The following is a 20,063-nucleotide window of genomic DNA, read 5'->3' as shown; positions in this document are numbered from 1 at the left end:
TCTAGTGGTTTGACACTGAGAATCATCAAATACACGGGGATACAGTTGGAAACTTGTTAAGGGTGAATTTCACACAGATATTAGGAAGTTTTTCTTCATGCAGAGAACTACAGGCACTTGGAGTAAGTGATCAAATAGTATGGTAGACAGCAGGACTTTCAAAACTTGATGTTATTTTAAAAGAATTAGGTGGATAGGACTAGCAAGCTTTTTTGTACTGAATGGCCTGTTCTCTTCTAGATTGCTCTAATGTTCTAAAATCTGTTGTCAGTCAATGCAAGGATGATCATGTGATATTTCCATCTGATATCCATTAACAGGAGAAAAGTATAAGCTAATAATGATACAAGCACACATTATTTTAGATTAGTTTTTAACAAACAAAAACAGATTTGCGTATAATGCGAGAAGCACCTATTGCGAAAGCCCAGGTCTGTCTGTCCACATGAAACAGTTTGGCCCCATGTGGACCAGTTTTGTTGGAATGTGGCACACATTTTGTAAAAGAAATTAGTTGATACAGTTCTGTTTTCATTGAGATATTTGAAACAAATTGCACTGTACAAAGTTTAAAAATGTCAAAATCTCCCATTGAAAAGCATTGCCACATTGTGAACTCATCCATCGTAAATGTTTGATGTGTGATTTCAACTAGGAATCTATCAGGGTATGGGACGCTGGTGCACACATGTTGCTGCCACTCCTCCCTGTTCACAACACTTTTCGTTAAAATTCGACTTAGCCTTTGTACTTTTTGCACTTCTTTCACTTTTTTTATTGTATGTATAGTTCATGGATACATGTGACTTGAACTGTACTGATTTGGATATAGACTTTATGGACTTTGACAGATTTCGCTGCCTCTGGGACAAATTAACCTTTCTGTGGTTCACAGGACAAGTCTTATGAATGTTTCTTTGCACTGTGGTGATCTACAAGCAGGGATTGGTCTGTCTTCTTGATTATAATGGATATACTGGATTGCTCTCCATTCCTTGTATACATGCTTAATGATTGAGAAATTATCTGATATTACAACCACATGGCTTGCGGATCTGGGGCGATCACATCTGTAATACAAGTGTAATATGTATGTGACTGTATATTGGAACCCCAGAATTCTGGTATCTTCATGTGCCTCTTGTAATATCTCCTACTATGCTTTTTCTGCTGCTTGCTATCGCCACTCATCTGCGCCATCCCACCCTGCCCATCTCACCTTCTCTACTGTGCTATGCTGCTTCGCTCCTATTATCAGATAAGTATTGCTCTGTACTATGCTAAAATACTCTGGTGACAAATTTCTTCATGTTAAACAGTTTGTCCAGAGCAAATGGTCAGACTGGAATGTTGTAAAAGTCACTGGCATTGTGCGGTGCTCAAAATATTTATATCGTGGGTCAGATCGCTGACACTCCTAGGCTGCAAGTGAAAAGTCCAGTGGCAGCATTTGTTCAGGAATACGTTGTCCTCTTCATGGCTTTGGAAACAGAAGTGTCAGCGTGCCAAATTTGAATTTTTTTTTTAAATGAAGTCTGATCATGAATCTGTCTACATTGAACCCTTGTCAGCTAATATTGCATTGTTTAACTCAAGATCTCTTAATAGCAAAATGCTGGTGCTGTCAAAATTCCTTACAGACTCCAACCTTGACATGCTGTGCCTAACAGAAACCAGGCAAAAACATAACAATTTTATGTCTCTCATGAAGGCGACACCACCTGGATGCGTTTACTTCGCAGCTCAAGACGAGGTGGAGGAGTCGCAGTAATTGTTAGAGCGCAGCTAAACATCAAAAGAATCCCAACTGACTGACCATTGTCTTTCGAGTGTCTGGCTTTTAAGCTAATAACGAAATCAGGTCCTGTCTTACTCATTGTTCTCTTTCGCCCCCAAAATACAATGCATCTTTTTTATCTGATCTGACGGAATTATTAACCCACTTAAGTTCACTTTCCCAGAGAGTCATTCTTCCCAGCTACTTCAACATCCATATTGACATTACCACATGTAAACTGAGAAATTAATTTCTATCCTTACTGGATTGTTTCGACTTGTTGCAGCATGTTGATTTTCCCACTTCCTCTGGTGTTCATATATTGGACTTGATCTGTACATCTGGTTTATCTGTCTTATAGTAGTGATTTGGGACTCTCTGATCATAAAGCAGTACTTTTCACTGTCTCATTAGCTCTCCCTCCTCTTACCTGTAAACGTCAATTTTTTTTTCAGAAACCTTAAAAATATCTGTCCCTAGATCTTTGCTGGATCCATTTCTGATCTTTTTCTGTCTTCCCCTGTTCCATCAACACTAGATAGTCTTGTTGACTATTATAACACAGCCCTTCATTTAACACTAGCTAAAACAGTTCCTTTAAAACATAAGGAGGGTTCTTTAAAGCGCTCGGCTCCACAGTACAATTTAGAATTTCAGTCTATGAAAGCAGCTGGCCTGTGCCTTGAGAGAATGTAACGTAAGACTGGCGTCACTGTGCATATCCAGGCTTTCTCTGAACACCAAAGGGCTTACAGGGATGCACCAACTGCAGCCAAGAACACACATTATGGCAGAATGATAGAAAGTGGCCATGATAACCCGAGAGTTTTGTTCTCTGTAGTTAGCTACTTCAACCTGCATCTGGGCCAATTACCTCCTCTACCAAAGTCTTTGAAAAATTCCTCCACTTTTTCCACAATAAAATTAAAGATCTAAATAATTCAACTTAACATAAATCCATTGTCCATTTATGTCTTTCCCTGTCTTCCCACTCCATCCAGTTTTTTCACTAAATTTTCACTAGTCAGTCACATCTGCATTTGTTATTAACCTGCTTTTGTAAGATGAGTCCGACTACTTGTGTACTGGACCCCATCCTCACCACACTTTTTAAATCCTGCCCTCATGCCATAATCCCGACTGTTACAACAATTATAAATACATCAGTTGAGACTGGCTTTGTGCCAGCCACTGTTAAAATCGCTTCTGTAATCCCAGTGTTACAGAAGTCTGGTCTTAATGCTTGACAGTCTTAACTATTCTCGGCCCATCTTTCAGACCTTTTCTGTCAAAAGTTCTTGAGCTTGTTGTAGCCTCTCAACTCACCAATTACTTAACTTCTAATAATTTGATGGAACCCTTTCAGTCTGGTTTCAGGATGCAGCACAGCTGTGAAACTGCTCCACTTTGAGTAACCAAATGATTTGGTTGTGAAATCTGCATATTAATTCTGTTAGATCTTAGTGCAGCATTTGACACTGTCACACATGACATTGTACTGTCCAGAATGGAGAATATGCTGGATGTCTCTGGCACTGACCTCCAGTGGTTTAGGTCCCATCTGACTGACAGGCAGGAATTTGTTAGTCTTGGCAACAGCAGATCCAGCTCAGTCCCGGACACGCATGGGGGTTCCTCAGGGCTCTGTCCTTAGCCCTCTGCTCTTCTGTATTTGTATGCTTCCTCTTGGCCATATCATTCGTAGCGATGGACTGGGTCATCATTTTTATGCAGATGATACTCAACTCTATTTCAATGTTAAAAGTGAAACTTCATCAGGGCTTTGTCAGCTCACAACTTGCCTCAGTGAAATTAAAACCTAGATGGAGCAGAACTCTTTAAAATTAATTTGCAACAAAACTGAACTCCTGCAAGTTGGCACTAAAATAACTCTTTTTCAGTCACTCTTTTTTTTTTTTTTAAGTTGTATTTATTAATTTTTTTGTAATCATTCCATACAAATAGATCAATTTATAACAAAAAAAAATGAAGACAAATCAAACCGCACCCTGAGAAGGAGAGCTTAGCCAAAGGAGAATTGCATAGGGCTTATTAATTAGGCAACAATAAACAAAAGAAAGGAAGAAATGTATATAGGTAAATAAAAAATGGAGAAGGGAAATAAATGCGGTAATAGTTATTTCTCTTATTCTAAAATATTATTGATTAGGTCCTGCCAGGTTTTGAAAAAATTCTGTACATATCCTCTAACTGAGAATTTGATTTTTTCCAATTTCAAATAATATAAAACATCGGTTTCCCACTGACTTATCAGAGGAGAGCTAGGATTCTTCCAATTTAACAAAATAAGTCTGCGTGCCAAAAGTGTAGTGAATGCAATCACCGTTTCGTTGTCCTTCTCCACTTCAAGTCCGTCTGGAAGAACACCAAACACAGCTGTTAATGGGTTAGGAGGGATTGTGACCCCAAGGCTGTCTGAAAGGCACTTAAAAATTTTGGTCCAAAATGATGTTAGTTTGGTGCAGACCCAAAACATGTGACCCAGTGAGGCAGGAGCTTGGTCGCAGCGTTCGCAGGTTGGATCTTGCCCTGGAAACATTTTGGACAGTTTTAAGTGAGACAGATGAGCTCGATATATAATTTTTAGTTGAATAATCTATGCTTTGCGCATATGGTGCTCTGCTGTGCTACCTTCCACTCCTTTACTGATATATTGATTAAGAGGTCTTCTTCCCAATGTCCTCTTGGGTCTTTGAAAGTCACTCTTAATGGTGATCTCAACTGACCTTCTTCTAATGCAAGGAATCTTGGTGTCATTTTTGATTTCTCCATTTCTTATTTTGACCTCATAAACCACATTAAGAAACTTTCTTATTTTCACCTCCGTAACATATCCTGTGTTCGCTCGTTCCTCTCCTTTTCTAATGCTGAGACATTTGTCACCGCTTTTATCACATCTCACATTGATTGTTGTAACTCCCTACTGGCAGGTGTCCCTCCTAATCTTATATCACAGCTGCAGCTGATTCAAAACTCTGCTGCAAGAGTCCTTACATGGACCAGCAACAGCGAGCACATCACACCCATCTTACTTTGCCTCCACTGGATCCCTGTGTCTTACAGGATTGAATATAAAATTTTATCATTAACTTAAACCGTTAAATGTCCTTGCACCAGACTACATTAGTGATCTTCTCCATCACTATGCTCCTGTTTGCCCACTAAAGTACCGTATATACTCGTGGATAAGTCGGGACTTGATTTATCGTATAATTTCTAGTATTTTATAATGGCGGTCATATAAGTCGAATGCAGATAACTCATGCTATTGGTCCAAGAGATTATGATATACTAACGGCCACCTGAAAGAGTAACCGCGGAGCACACCACCTTTTTTTTCTATGTGAGTGCAACAATGCGCTGTATCAGCGCTTGCTCCTAACCTCTGTCTCTCTCTCTCTATTGTACCTACGTGACCACAAAGTAATACTCAAACTATTCTGAAGCAATGTTTGCACTGATTTGTGTTTTTTGTACCTCACACCCTCATACACCTTTATCATAAGAGCATCCCTTATCTACGATGGAGCGTTTGATCAGAAGAAATATGAAGCTAAAAATATGTCATTGAAGTAGCGAAAGAAAATGGTAACTGTGCTGCTGCAACAAAATTCAATGTGTCTAAGAAACTGATATGAGATTGGAGGAGGCAAGAAGATGTAACAAAAAAATTAGTTTCACATTTTGGAATAGGTGTAGAAGTCGGGGTCTGATTTTATGATCGATTTTTTTGGGTTTCAAGACCCAACTTATACATGAGTATATACGGTACTCTGATTCTGTCAATTTTGTTGTTCCCCACACTAACCTGTACTCTATGGGTGACAAGGCATTTTAGCTGTATAGCGCCCACACTTTGGAATGACCTCCTGACATGAATAAGATCAGCTGACTCCACTGATTCTTTTGAAAAAGAACTCATCTGTTCAGGAAGGCATGTAACTTAACCTGAGAACCGTCTTTCAGTCTTCCTATCTGTCCAGATGCTCAGATTAATTTGTGTGTGTGTTATATCACAAGTAATGTTATCTGCTAGTATTTTGTTTAAGTATTGAAATTTAGTATTTTAGTCTGGTTTATTGTATTTTATTCTATGCTTCTGTCTGTCCCGTATCTCTGTTTTAGCGTTCTATTCAGGAAACATTTATATCCAGTGTTATATATACCTGATGTTTTTTTCTGAGACTCTGTGAAGCGACCTTGAGCATGAGAAAGGCTCTATATAAATAAAATGATTTATTATTAATTTTACCTTTTGAGCGGTTGCTTGAACTTGTAGATTTTGTAGATTTTACTTGTCTGACAGACACTCAGATGCCCATTGAAAGTTGGTCAGATGCCAGGCAGAGCACAAACAACTCACACAGCAGCACCCTCTCCTTGTGCTTTAGGTAAGTTAACTAATAGAGGATAAAAAAAGTCACTTCTCTGGAAATAAATGGAAGTGGAAAGCAATTATGTAAGCACACAAATGACTAAATTGATTGATCAATATTATCTGCAGATTATTATTGTGAAGAACTGACAATATGAACCTGTAACCAAATGGCAAATGAACTAATTAATAACACAGGAAAGGCACAGTTGTGCTAACTGATATAAACACAGGATGGGTTTAAAAATGAACAGTGGCATCAGGAGGTGGGGGGCTCCAGTGGCTTTAGCTCCTGATCTCTGTTTCCTGGTCCCTAATCTTTCAGTCCCAGATATGCATGAACAGTCACGGCAATCTTGTACCATTTTTATCCCAGTTATATAATAAATCGGGCGGCATGGTGGCGCAGTGGGTAGCGCTTCCCGTGGTCCTCCCTGTGTGGAGTTTGCATGTTCTCCCCGTGTCTGCGTGGGTTTCCTCCCACAGTCCAAAGACATGCAGTTTAGGTGCATTGGTGATCCTAAATTGTCCCTAGTGTGTGTGTGTGTGTGTGCGTGCCCTGCGGTGGGCTGGCGCCCTGCCCGGGGTTTGTTTCCTGCCTTGTGCCCTGTGTTGGCTGGGATTGGCTCCAGCAGACCCCCGTGACCCTGTAGTTAGGATATAGCGGGTTTGATAATGGATGGATGGATATAATAAATCAGTTTCTTTCCAGTTTCTTACTTATGTATATAATTTTTAACAAATTACTGTGTTTTAACAAATATTAATAGCTAGATGGAGAACTTATTTCTGTTCCTTTTCTCCCTTTTGGAGGTTAATAATGATGCTGATTTTATACGAGTTTTGGACATTTTATATTAATATAAATATTTTTCAATTGGTAATTATTGTATACTGCTCTATTGGGTATACTTTCAAAAATGTCATGTTTAAAAAAATTGAACATCAGTTAGTCACAGACCCTGCATCATTAACACACATCAGTCGATGCCATTTTCACATCAGTTGAATTTCAGTCTGCTGTGTATGAAAGCTGTCAAGCCACCAGAAGCCTCTTGTGCTCTGTTTTTAATGCCATTGTAAAGTGCTGTAAAAGAGCACAGATTTAATGGAGTCTACTAACACATGGAATTCCACTGTAGTGTCGCTAATGTGAAAGGCCCCAACTTTGTTATCAGTTAACTTAGTTGCTGAACATCAATAACAGAGAGTGACTTCAACGTCTGCAAAAGCGCTTAGATAAATGGGGGTCTCAGTTTTTAACAAACTTCTGACTTAATGCCCCCCTCTCCTGGGGACATGAAGGCACTGGCATACAAAATGGGTCCCCATTACTCCTTGGCATTATTTTATGAAAGGAATGCTCCTCCTTTATACCTCATATAGTAAAATAATGTGTTCTATGTGCCAACCATCGATTAAATTCCATCTGCCAGCTTTCAGCTAGAAATTAAAGCACTTCATATCAGCACTGTAATAACAAAAAATGAAACTTGTTCTTTGACTTCCTAAAATGTGCCTTCACGGTATACTTTGGGTCCAATTTGCATGATTATAAAAATATTTTTTGTTAGTTCATTGTGGAAATTCTTTTTACAGTATATAAAATTGATTTTACCATTTTCATCTTGCAATTTACACTTAAAGCATTCCATGCAAAAAAAAAAAAAAAAAAGCCATGGTAGCCTGAAGTTTCACACCTTGAATAACATTCACAGTATGATCATTCATTTAAAAGTGCTAGCTGTGCATTTAACTTGTCAATGTCACCTAGAGTGGTTTCCAGTCTGTTTATTTCACACTAGTAAACTTGGTAAACTTGTTTTGTCTTTTAAGATTTTATGATATGCTGTTCTTCCATTTTCTTTCCATATTCAAAGATGTACTTGTGAGGTTGTGACAGTCCGGGTCAGTTGCAGCTGGTTTGTCCTTCTTAAACCTGGGACCATCGGTAGTCATATACCTAGATGAATCAGAGCAATGACGACACAAACTGGTAGTAAGAGTATGGTGCAAAGTGCTTTTATTTTCACAAGGTGCAAACAATGCAGATGTTCTTTCCATCATAAATGAATAGAACAATAATCCCAATAAAAACCGTGCTCATGGTGAAGGTTAAAATCAACAATAAGTTTTCCAATAAATAGGTTAGATTTGAAGGTAAAAATAAAGTCAAGATCCCTTCATTAAAATCACGAGACTCTGTGCATCCTTCCATGTTCACGTCTGTACTGCTCACCATTTTCATTCCACCATGCATCAGTCTAGTTTGGTATCTTCTGCAAACTTAACCAATGTAATGATTAAATTCTTGGTGCACATAGTTTATATGTACTAAAAAGAGCAGCAGCCCCACAATTGATCTCTTTTAAAATCACCTCATTCTGAAAAAGTTCCACTCCCCATAACCATTTGCTTCCTGCGTTTAAGTTATCAATTAGTATCAATTTAGGCCTCTTTGTAGTGATCTGCTTTCACTTGGCAATTAAAGACTCTTCTGTTGATCAGCGTATGAAAAGTCAAATTCATTCCACCACAATGTTGGATAACAATAAAATGTGAAAACTTCCAAGTTTAGCATGTGAATACTTTTTATACGCACTACACACCTGTCTATTTTTCTTATATAACTGTTCAGAATTGGTCTAGCAGTCTGATTGCTAATTGAACTAAGCTTATTAGGAACGATGAGAACATTCTTGTGAAGCTCTCATCATTTTTCTGCTCATCCTTATCTTCTAATGCATCGTCTCCCACGGATTCCAATCCTCTGCCTGGTTTTCCACTTGGTGATGCTTAATGGGAGTCATTAGCTTTCTGGCCTCCTTGCGTCTCCTGCATCACTAATTATCAGGCACACAAGCATCACCACTCCCCATGACCTCAAATCACACGACCCTGGGCCAGCAGCAACAGAAGACACTAGGAACTGCACTATGGTGCCATTATCCAGTAGACACCGTGAATCCACTTCCTAATTCAGTAAGTAGCAAGATTTTTAATGCTTAGCCAGATCCAGTTTAGAATTCTCCTAGATGTTGAGTGTACAGCACAGCTCCTGGTCCAGGCTTTGGTCTTGTCACGTCTGGACTATTGCAACTTTGTGCTGACAGGATTTCTGTCATGGGTCACCAGGTTGCTGCAGATGATTCAAAATACAATGGCCCATCTTGTGTTCGACCAGCTGAGGCAGGCAGATGTCACTCCTCTCTTGAGATCACTACACTGTTTCCCTGTAGAAGCTGTGACCTGTAGGGGGCGCTACTGAGCCCCCCAATTCCCAAACACAGCAGCAGCACCATCATAAGTCCCGGGTGCAGATGATAATTTTTTTTAACAAATACCTACACACAGATTATTTTGAAGTACACACACAAGCAAAAATTGCTTCCTTCTCTTCCCATTTTTCTTCCTCTCTTCAAGGTGAGCTTCTGCCTCCCGCCTTCCCACTCCAACTCCCTGGGGTGAGGCATCGGAACTGTTTTATGCCAGACCAAGGAGTACTTCTGGTGTTACAGCACTGCACATTGGATGCACTTCCTGGTCAGGTGGAGGTTCCTTAAGGTAGGGGTGGTCTGTCCCTGCAGCTCCCCCTGGCGGCACCCATGGAACCCAGCAGGGCTGTCTTAATGGGACTGCAATTCCCAGCCTTCCCTGCAATTATCCATGCAGCTACTGTAGCTCAGAGAGATTGACACCTATTATATCAGAGGAGCAAATAGTCCATGTCCCCCTGTTCTTCCATTACGCTGGATTCCCAGCCAGAATGCCAAACTATGCTTGGTGGTCATGACTCAGCACTTATTAAGTTCAAATCCTTGATGTTTATCTACAGTGTAGTCAATGTGTCTGCACCTACAGTGCATATATGGAGACACTGATGAGGTCCTCTGCTCCTTCTCACCCATTCAGGTCTGCTGATGAACGATGTTTGGTGATGTCATCTCTGCATGATATCAAATCCCAATCCGGGCCCTTTTATTTTTTAGCTCCTAGCTGGTTTAATGAGCTGCCCACTGCCAGTAGCCATGCAACATGCACTTCAGATCAGGACATCCACCTGAAGCAGAGAGTGTTCTGGCCGAGACAGTACTTGGATGGGAGAACATCTAGACAAGTCAAGTCTATTTTATTTAAGAAAAACTTGGGTTGCTGCTGGAAGGGGTGTTGGTGAGGCTATAGAAAAAATGTATTCTTGGAATTGGTAATCTCTACGTATTAGAAAAGTATTGTAAGCACATGAGAAAAGTAGACACCATATTTTACTAAGCATTAAGATGTAAGAGTTAGGATTAAAAAGACTTATGCCAACATTTTTTTTTATTCTGTATGAGCTAGAAACCACCAATAGTTTATTAAACCAAAGGTTAGATGTGCAGGAGAGCAAGATGGACCCCTTGCTTAGAGAGGGAATGTGAACTCTTTGGCTATAAATAATAATGGCAAGCACCGAGCTAATAGGGAATAAGGATAGGCCTTGTCAAACAGAAATGATGGACAGAGAGGGGTTTGACACCCCATCGTGTAAGAAATATTGGTAGAATTAATTAGAGGCAAGATTAGAGCAGTGAAATGATAGGAGTCAGATGAGGATGAATAATGGCTTATATGATAAGAATTGTAATAAATGTCAATGGCTGCTCGCTCAAGTCATCTTAATTGAGTCTGTATGTACGTAGTACAATAAAGCTTGATTCTGCTGCCTGTCCTGAGACTCCCAGGTGCCTTCACTGGGGCTTAAGGGTGCCTGCGCCAGTCTGCTTCAACAAGGCCGGCAAGGGGCACTTATCCTGTGGTCTGTATGTGGATCCCAATGTCTCAGTGCATTGACAGGACACTGTGCTGTAAAAATGGTGCTGTCCTTTGGATGAGACGTACAGCCAAAGTCCAGACACTCGGTGGTCATAAAAGATCCTTAGGCATCTTTCAAAAGAGTAGGGTGTATCCCGATGTCCTGGCTAAATTGCCCACCATGGCCTAGCCTTCAACACCATCCAACCTCTGCTCCTTAGGGACAAGCTGACAGAGATGGGAGTAGATTCATACCTGGTGGCATTGATTGTGGACTATCTTACAGACAGACCTCAGTATGTGCATCTTGGGAACTGCAGGTCTGACATTGTGGTCAGCAGCACAGGAGCGCCACAGGGGACTGTACTTTCTCAGGTCCTGTTCAGCCTATATACATCGGACTTCCAATACAACTCGGAGTCCTTCCACGTGCAAAAGTTTGCTGACGACACTGCTATCGTGGGCTGCATCAGGAGTGGGCAAGAGGAGGAGTATAGGAACCTCATCAAGGACTTTGTTAAATGGTGCGACTCAAACCACCTACAACTGAACACCAGCAAAACCAAGGAACTGGTGGTGGATTTTAGGAGGACCAGGCCCCTCATGGACCCTGTGATCATCAGAGGTGACTGTGTGCAGAGGGTGCAGACCTATAAATACCTGGGAGTGTGGCTGGATGATAAATTGGACTGGACTGCCAATACTGTTGCTCTGTGCAAGAAAGGACAGAGCCAACTATACTTCCTTAGAAGGCTGGCGTCCTTCAACATCTGCAATAAGATGCTGCAGATGTTCTATCAGACGGTTGTGGCGAGCGCCCTCTTCTACGCGGTGGTGTGCTGGGGAGGCAGCATAAAGAAGAGGGACGCCTCACACCTGGACAAACTGGTGAGGATGGCAGGCTCTATTGTAGGTACAGAGCTGGACAGTTTGACATCTGTGGCAGAGCGATGGGCGCTGAGCAGGCTCCTGTCAATCATGGAGAATCCACTGAACAGGATCATCTACAGACAGAAGAGCAGCTTCAGCGAAAGACTGCTGTCACCGTCCTGCTCCACTGACAGACAGAGGAGATCGTTCCTCCCTCACACTATGCGACTCTTAAATTCCATTGTCTGTTACACCTGCATTTTTATCACTCTTTAATTTAATATTGTTTTTTACCAATATACCGCTGCTGGAGTATGTGAATTTCCCCTTGGGATTAATAAAGTATCTATCTATCTATCTATCTATCTATCTATCTATCTATCTATCTATCTATCTATCTATCTATCTATCTATCTATCTATCTATTATATAGTACCTTTCATATCTATCTATCTATCTATCTATCTATCTATCTATCTATCTATCTATCTATCTAGTCATTCTTGCCCCCTATCATCCCGTCTCTAATTGACTATCTCTCTCACCACCTAATAGCTAATGTGTAGTGACTGTACTGGTGCAATAATGGCTGCTGTCACATCATATAGGTGAATGCTGCACATTAATGGGTGTTGAAGTGGCTCCCCACTCACTATGAAAATCATTTTAAGTAAAGAGAAAATCACTATATAAATGTAATGAATTATTATTATCATTTGAACTTCTACCCGCCTCAGTGTGTTTAAGAAGCATTTGAAGACCCTCTTGTTCAGTGAATTTCTCTCAAACTGATAATGGCTGTTAGGTTTTTATTATCAACAAATTGTTACCTTTTTGTATTTTGTTCTGAGTTGTCACCTTGTCCTTTAGCACTTGTTAACAGACAGTCGCCTAGACTGATTTTTACTCAATTACGTTAACCTCATGTGTAAGTCTTTTTGGATAACAGCATCTGCTAAGCAAATAAATGGAAATGGCAAAAATTCCCTGGTGTGTTTCTTTCTGTAAACCTTCAGAACTTTAACACTGCTTTATGTTTGACTCTCATGCAGAATAGTGGTGAAGCTAAATAACCTTTTGTATATTCTTTTTTTTTTTTTTCAGGATTACGACTTCTTGTATGAAGCTGGTGTTTCCAGTGTTTTTGGACCAGGAACAAGAATCCCAAAAGCTGCCGTGCAGGTCCTTGACAAGATAGAGATGAGTCTTGAGAAGAGGCAGCATGCCATGTAGGCAGAGGCCTTGGAGAGTTTTGCTTTTGTTGTTGCCATAGTCACTTCAAAAATTCAAAATTATTCGTTTTCTATTTGATTTAAAAGGTCCAGGGCTTTGTGGCCTTTCATACCAACTTCAGCAAATAACATAAAACAAATTCAAATGTGTTAGAGCTCAGCTCTTTGTAATGTGCATAATTCATGTTTTGAAATGTCCAAAATATGAAACTGTGCACATTTTTGTGTCTGACGATCACATAAAAGTCAAAAACATTTAAAAGACCATAATGAAATTCCACATAATGTGAAACATAATAAGTACTAACAACATTTTAAGTGAAATTGGAGACCTTTAATGATTTTGGGGTGATTTTGATTAAAGTTTTCCAAGTGAAGCAAATGTTTAAAAACCATAAAGAAATCCTAAAATGCCATTTCCAGTCCTTTAAGCATAACGTCTTGACAACTAAGGGCTTCAGAACTAGAAATCTCAAGATTTTTGTCGAGTCTGTGTATGTGTGCAGTGGAACAAGTGACTTCATTATCAGTACTTCAACCGTATGAATATTCCCTGCTGTACATTTAGCTGCACTTGTGAAATGCTTTGGGCTGAAAGATGCTATATCAAATAAATGGATCACTTGATTGAGTGACGCTGACCACTTCAACCTTTGTTGGCTTGGGAGAGCTTTGGCTAACAAATGCTTTATTTTGACTTTGAAAATGTATCATTACAGCACAAGAGTTCACATTACAAATACTGAATGGACAAATGTGTGGACAAATCTTTTGTCATGCAGAAAATCAGGATGACTTTCAAGGGGCTTGAATACTTTCGCATGCCACTGTAAAAGCATACAAATTATTGCGTTGTTGTTTGTTTCCTTAAGAGGCATTAGCTCTCTGGAAATGTGTTCTTTTCAATTGTGGCGTTTTAACCTGAATTTAAATAATTATAAAATAAAAAAAGGTATTATTCCCCCCCCCAGCATGCAATATGACGGTTACAAGATTACGCGAGAAGTATAGAGGATAATTTAGCTCTTTACTGACGGGTTCACGCGGTATTACAGACGGGAAGCTTATCACAGACTCTATCAAGCAATGTGGGTGTCTTGACCTACGCAGTCTGCCATCTTTCGTCGCCACACTGAAAGGATTTTCACCGGACGGAAGACATAATCTTCTGCCCGGCAGCTTCAAAGTGTGTTGGCCGTAGGTCCATCCTTATATTCTGGTTGTTCCATGTGCAGGCTCCTTCTCTTGATCCAAACGAGGACAGGAAAGGACTCAAACCCCACCTTCAAAAATACAGGAATAGCACAATGCCTACATACAGTTCTCATTCTCCCAACAAGGAAAGAGGATGGTGTGCTGACAGAAGACAGAAATATACTAGTCTGGCTTTAGGCTGACTATTCAATTCTCCACTTGTCTTTGGCTCTCTAGTCCTGTGCTTGGCTCTGCAATTCTAAATGCTGATGCTGTGCCCCTGTGTACCGTACGACAGGTGCAGGTTGGAAAAAGTCCATGGAATCCTAGGCTGCTGACTTCAACAAAAGCTAACAGGAGTCAGGAATTGGCAAACGTGAAGTTCAACCATTGAAACGAGATTGGAGGTGTGGTTTAGGGCTGTGCGATGCCTTCGAAGTTCACATCACCATTTCAAAACATTCGATACCATTGCATGGCGCTTGGGCAGATTCTATTAGCGGCATGTACCCATGCACTGCAAAAAGTGTCTACACTTTTGGTGTGTGGGAGGTTTAGCTCGGGATGCAGTAATTTTGCTTTCTTATAGATTCCTTCAACTCCGCGCAAGTCATGGTATGTGGTAATATCATTACAATGATTCAAAACTGATTCGTTCCAAGTTCATTTAAAAATTGCTACAAATCACATTGGTACTAATAGATCTGCGTCATCGTAAAATGGATTTGAATAAATGTCTGCCAACATGAGATTGAAGGCTGCTAACAGCTTCTACTCACTCAAACACAGCATCCTCACTTCTCTTTTTTACTATCTTGTGAACACAAAAGGCAACTTGGCACATGTTATACAAAAAAAATCGTACTTCATTGTAGTGTATATTTTTTCATTTCTTATGTGTGCAAGCAACATGGTACATAACGCTTAATTGTGTTATACTGCCCAGTACAATTTTGTTACTGTTTGGTCACACACTTTTCTTGAAATGACACCAAATTTCTGGCAGTACTCTGTTTAGTCAGTGCCTTGATCCTCTGCCAATTCGTTATTAATTTTACATGGCAGGGTGGAGGGGGCTCACACTCGGAGGTCAGTGTATGTGTATATTAGTATATGATATCAGAAGGTTGGAGGGGGGAGCACGTTGGTACTGGCCCAGTTCAAGCACTACACGCAAGACTGAACACACATCACCACGCAGCCACTTTTATTGTCCACTGCCCAAATCTCACCACATAGGTTCTGTAAAATACAACACCACAATTACAAGCCCTGGCTGCTCCGCGACCCTTTCCAGGATAAGCAGGTTAGGAAAACGAAGAGTGAATGAAAAAAATATTGTAATGTTATTGAGAAGTTACATTACCCAGGGGATCAGTCACCCAGCATATGAGCTGACACTCCATCACACAAATGAGTGACTTCAGGGGACACTTTAAAAGTGACAAACCAGCCAAAGTCGCAAAAGAAGTCCTCTGTGGCTACCCTTTCGAATGTTGAAAGGTAATGCTGTATGCCCTCGGGCTCCTGGAAGGGCATCAGACGAGGTTATTCCCATGTTCTTGCTGAGGCTCCTCTACTTCTTTCTACAGATTCATTGGGATTGGAGGAGCGGGACTGTTGCACCAAATTCACCTGTCCCTGTAGCTGGGTGAACTGATGCTGCAGACTTTTGAACCGCTGTTCCAACCGTTGGTCCTTTACCTCCTGCAGAGCGATGAATTATTGCAAAAGCACCTCCAATGTATGGATACCCCCAGTGACTTGGACTTCTTCCCCTGCCAGTGCTGCTCCAGAGGCCACTCATGTGTTACGATCTGTAGTGCCAACTCCTTGAAGCTTCTTTGGAGCCATACTTCCAAAAACGGTCTTCGTCCGTACTCCGAAATCAAAAATACTGTCTCACATTTACCACTCCTGATCGGATCCCACCGCTGCCACCAAAATGTGGCAACCCGTATAGTGGGAATTGGGGTCACCAGCCTACACTCTAGGTGTCTAGTATGTGGGACCAAGCGTGACCAGGATGATGGTGTAAGACAGGGAGACACGGACAAAAAAGATTTGGGTTTTTTGAAAAATAAAGTGAGGTTTTATTTACAGGTGCACTTAAAGAAAACAAAAATAATGTCCTGTGGAATTTACAGTATATATCGATACACAGTCCAATACTGCAAAGGACACACAAAAACAGTAATTAAATGGAACCCAAAAATTATGACTATATATAGTATTTATAGTGCTGACTGAAAGTCCCAAATGAAAAAGAATAATGCACACAAACTAGTGAAAACCATATATACACAAAAACCAATATGAAGCTGTCTTCCTCCACAGTGCTCCAAGTCAGGAAGCTGCTCCTTCAAACAGTGTATAGTACAGAATTCACCAAAACAAAAATATTGAAAATACAGAAAAAAGTGTATACAGTGATCCCTCGCTATATCGCGCTTCGTCTTTCGCGGCTTCACTCCATCGCGGATTTTAAATGTAAGCATATGTGAATATATATCGCGGATATTTCACTGCTTCGCGGATGTCTGCGGTCTACAATACGTGTGCTTCCTCAGTTGATTTGCCCATTTGAATTGAAACAAGGGACGCATTTGAATTGAAACAAGGGATGCTATTGGCGGATGGCTGAGAAGCTACCCAATCAGAGCACGTGGTTAAGTTCCTGTGTGCTGCTGATTGGCTCAGCGACGGAGTGTTGCATTAACCAGGAAGTGTAATCTCACTCATTCAACATTAACGTGCACAAGCGCCAACAGAAGATGCAAATGATTGCAGAAAAGGTAAAAGTTTTGGATATGTTGAAGGAAGGAAACAGCTACACGATGAGTCCACGATTCTTTTTATTTAAAAAGGAGGAAAAGCATATAAGATCTACGGCCGCAGTGTCTTTTAACCAGGGCGCAAAATGAGTTGCAAGTGGACGTGATAAGGCAGTAGTCTGGATGGAATCTGCTGTAGGGATTTGGATTGAAGAGTGATGGAAGAAGAACAACGGCGGTGCTAAACAGTCGCCTGAAGAGGCTCCTTTAGAAGAGCTGTAACGCTCTCCTTTGTTGTGCAGTAAAATTAAACTCCTCGTTATCGGACAAGTCGTCGTGTCATTGTTGGTGAGTAACCATAATTAATTATTTACGTACAGTACTTATTACATGTACATAGTTTAGTGTCACTGTACACACATTTTACTGTATACAATTTTTCTTCCGTTGTACGTATTTATTGCTGGTGGCCTGTCTGTCGTAATGGCTGTAACATATGTGATATCGGAGACGCTTGATATCTTTAAAATAATATTTAGGTTTTACTGTATGTAAACTGTGTTTACATACATAATTTCAACGAATCTTACCTAATATCTAAGAGAATACAAAGGGTTTATGCTGTATAATTGTGCGTGAAATGTTTGTAATAGTGTGGGAGAGTTTATAAGGGCTTAAAATATAAAAATAACCATATAAACATATGGTTTCTACTTCGCGGATTTTCTTATTTCGTGGGTGGCTCTGGAACGCAACCCCCGTGATGGAGGAGGGATTACTGTATACAAAAATAAACCGTGCACCAATAACCACAACCCAATAAATACCTCCACCAAAGTTAATTCCGAGATATTTATCAAAAATATTTACAATAATCACGGCACAAGCAGTAGTGCTTGGTAAATTCAAATTGACGTTCTACCAAATACAGTGCATCCGCAAAGTATTCACAGCGCATCACTTTTTCCACATTTTGTTGTGTTACAGCCTTATTCCAAAATGGATTAGATTCATTTTTTTCCTCAGAATTCTACACACAACACCCCATAATGACAACGTGAAAAAAATTTACTTGAGATTTTTGCAAATTTATTAGAAAATAAAAAAAACTGAGAAATCCCATGTCCATAAGTATTCACAGCCTTTGCTCAATACTTTGTTGATGCACCTTTGGCAGCAATACACCCTCAAGTCTTTTTGAATATGATGCCACAAGCTTGGCAACACCTATCCTTGGCCAGTTTCGCCCATTCCTCTTGGCAGCACCTCTCAAGCTCCATCAGGTTGGATGGGAACGTCGGTGCACAGCCATTTTAGATCTCTCCAGAGATGCTCAATCGGATTCAAGTCTGAGCTCTGTGTCAATAACTAAATAAATAAACACAAAATGAGCTTAACGAGTACATAGCCACCCAAGTCTGAGCTCTGTGTCAATAACTAAATAAATAAACACAAAATGAGCTTAACGAGTACATAGCCACCCTGCTCCTAACTGAAGCTTCTCCTCTCTTTTAAGGGGGTCATTTCAGCACCAGGCTGCTTCTAAAGTCTTGCAAGCGGAACAAACTGTGAACAAATCAATGTGCCACACAGCCCTCGGGGGGGCTCTGCCTGCCCCATCCTGGACTTCTTTAACTTTAGCTTTGGGTCAGTGCCGTTTAGGAATTTGTGTGATTGTTTGCCATGCCAGCCAGGGCCTTGCTTGGTTTAAAACTGACTGCTTTCAGGTCGGCTTTCACACCCTAGACTTCACAATAGGTAAGAACTTCGAAAGGAACTAATTTATTGTGTTACAGGAATACAAATGGAACACAATGGGCAAGAAGATCAGGGGCTTGCCATGATTGTTCATGTATATCTGAAACTGAAACATCTGGGGCCGGGCACCTGAAGCCATTGAAGCCCCCCACCTCCCGACACCACTGTCCATTTCTAAACCTGTTCTTTGTCTATATAAGTTAGGACAGCGGCACCTTCCCCATGTTATTAATTAGTTTGCATGCAATTTAGCTGCAGGTTTATAACATTGGTTCTTTACAGTCATAATCTGCAAATAATATTAGCTGAATCAATTCAGTCTTATTTATGCTTACATGATTGTTTTCCCCTTCCATTTATCCCTAATGACTTTTTTTGTCCTCTTTTATTTAACTTACCTAAAGCACCAAGAGATGGCGCTCTTGTGCCCCCACACTCTGCTCGGTGTTTGACTTGCATTGGGCATCTGAAAAAAATACACAAAATCTACAAGTTTAAGCAATCGCTGCCAAGGTAAATCTGAAACCATAAACTGACTCCTAGTTGAGGTTGCACCAAACGTTTCTCCTTTTTAAGATGGACAGGTTCACAAATTCACCAATGGTTTTCAATGAAAATGTATTTTTAATTTTGTACAGCGCAATCTGTTTGAGATATGTGAATGAAAATTAAACTGTCTCCATAAATTTATTTGAGGAATAAGTTTGGGACATTTCAACAAAACTGGTCTACAGGGGTGGCCAAGTTGTTTCATATTATTGCACATAATCTACAGCTTCAAGTGTAACTTGCTTTCACCTTTTTATACATTCAGTCATTGCCTTAATCTAATTTTCTGTAATTTTGAAAACAACGAAATATAGAGAGCTTTAGAAGGAGTGCCCAGCCACCCCACTCTTCTATTTTTTTGCATGGAGGTCGCCAGTGATCTCCAACAGAGAAGACTGAGGCCCGCAAAAATAGAAGGTGAGACCCTCATCCGTAAGGGTTAGCAGAAGAACAATTCCAAGAACTGAAAGTTAGTCATTGACAGAAATTCCAGAGCAGATCAACCAACAGAAGAAAACGTTCAGAAGCAATTGAAACCCAGAGAGACACCGCCATCTATCCCATTGGCACAGAATAATTTGGAGTCTCTGAAACAAGATGGCGACATGCAGGGCAACAACAGATCTTTATTCATCGATGTACACAATTTGCCATCTCCCCCCACCATTGACGCCTAGAATCGCCTTGACATCTTCATGCCAGTGTTTCGTCAAAACAGCCCA

The 20,063-nt window shown here is 40.5% G+C and overlaps 1 protein-coding gene across 1 annotated transcript in view; it reads left to right on the top strand.

Annotated features, from left to right (window-relative positions):
• The window catches only part of mmut (methylmalonyl CoA mutase), a 124,466-nt gene extending 110,771 nt beyond the window's left edge, over positions 1 to 13,695 (top strand). The window contains exon 13 of the mRNA XM_028796405.2: positions 12,939 to 13,695. Within this exon, the coding sequence (XP_028652238.1) occupies positions 12,939 to 13,067 (129 nt within the window). The 3' untranslated portion in view covers positions 13,068 to 13,695. The remainder of the gene's footprint in view (positions 1 to 12,938) is intronic.
• Positions 13,696 to 20,063: the final 6,368 nt, after the last annotated feature.

Source organism: Erpetoichthys calabaricus, chromosome 3 (genome assembly GCF_900747795.2).
Source record: "Erpetoichthys calabaricus chromosome 3, fErpCal1.3, whole genome shotgun sequence".
Classification (NCBI taxonomy): Eukaryota; Metazoa; Chordata; class Cladistia; order Polypteriformes; family Polypteridae; genus Erpetoichthys; species Erpetoichthys calabaricus.
The sequence above is the reverse complement of the archived record's forward strand: the minus strand, read 5'-3'. Positions and strand labels throughout refer to the sequence as shown.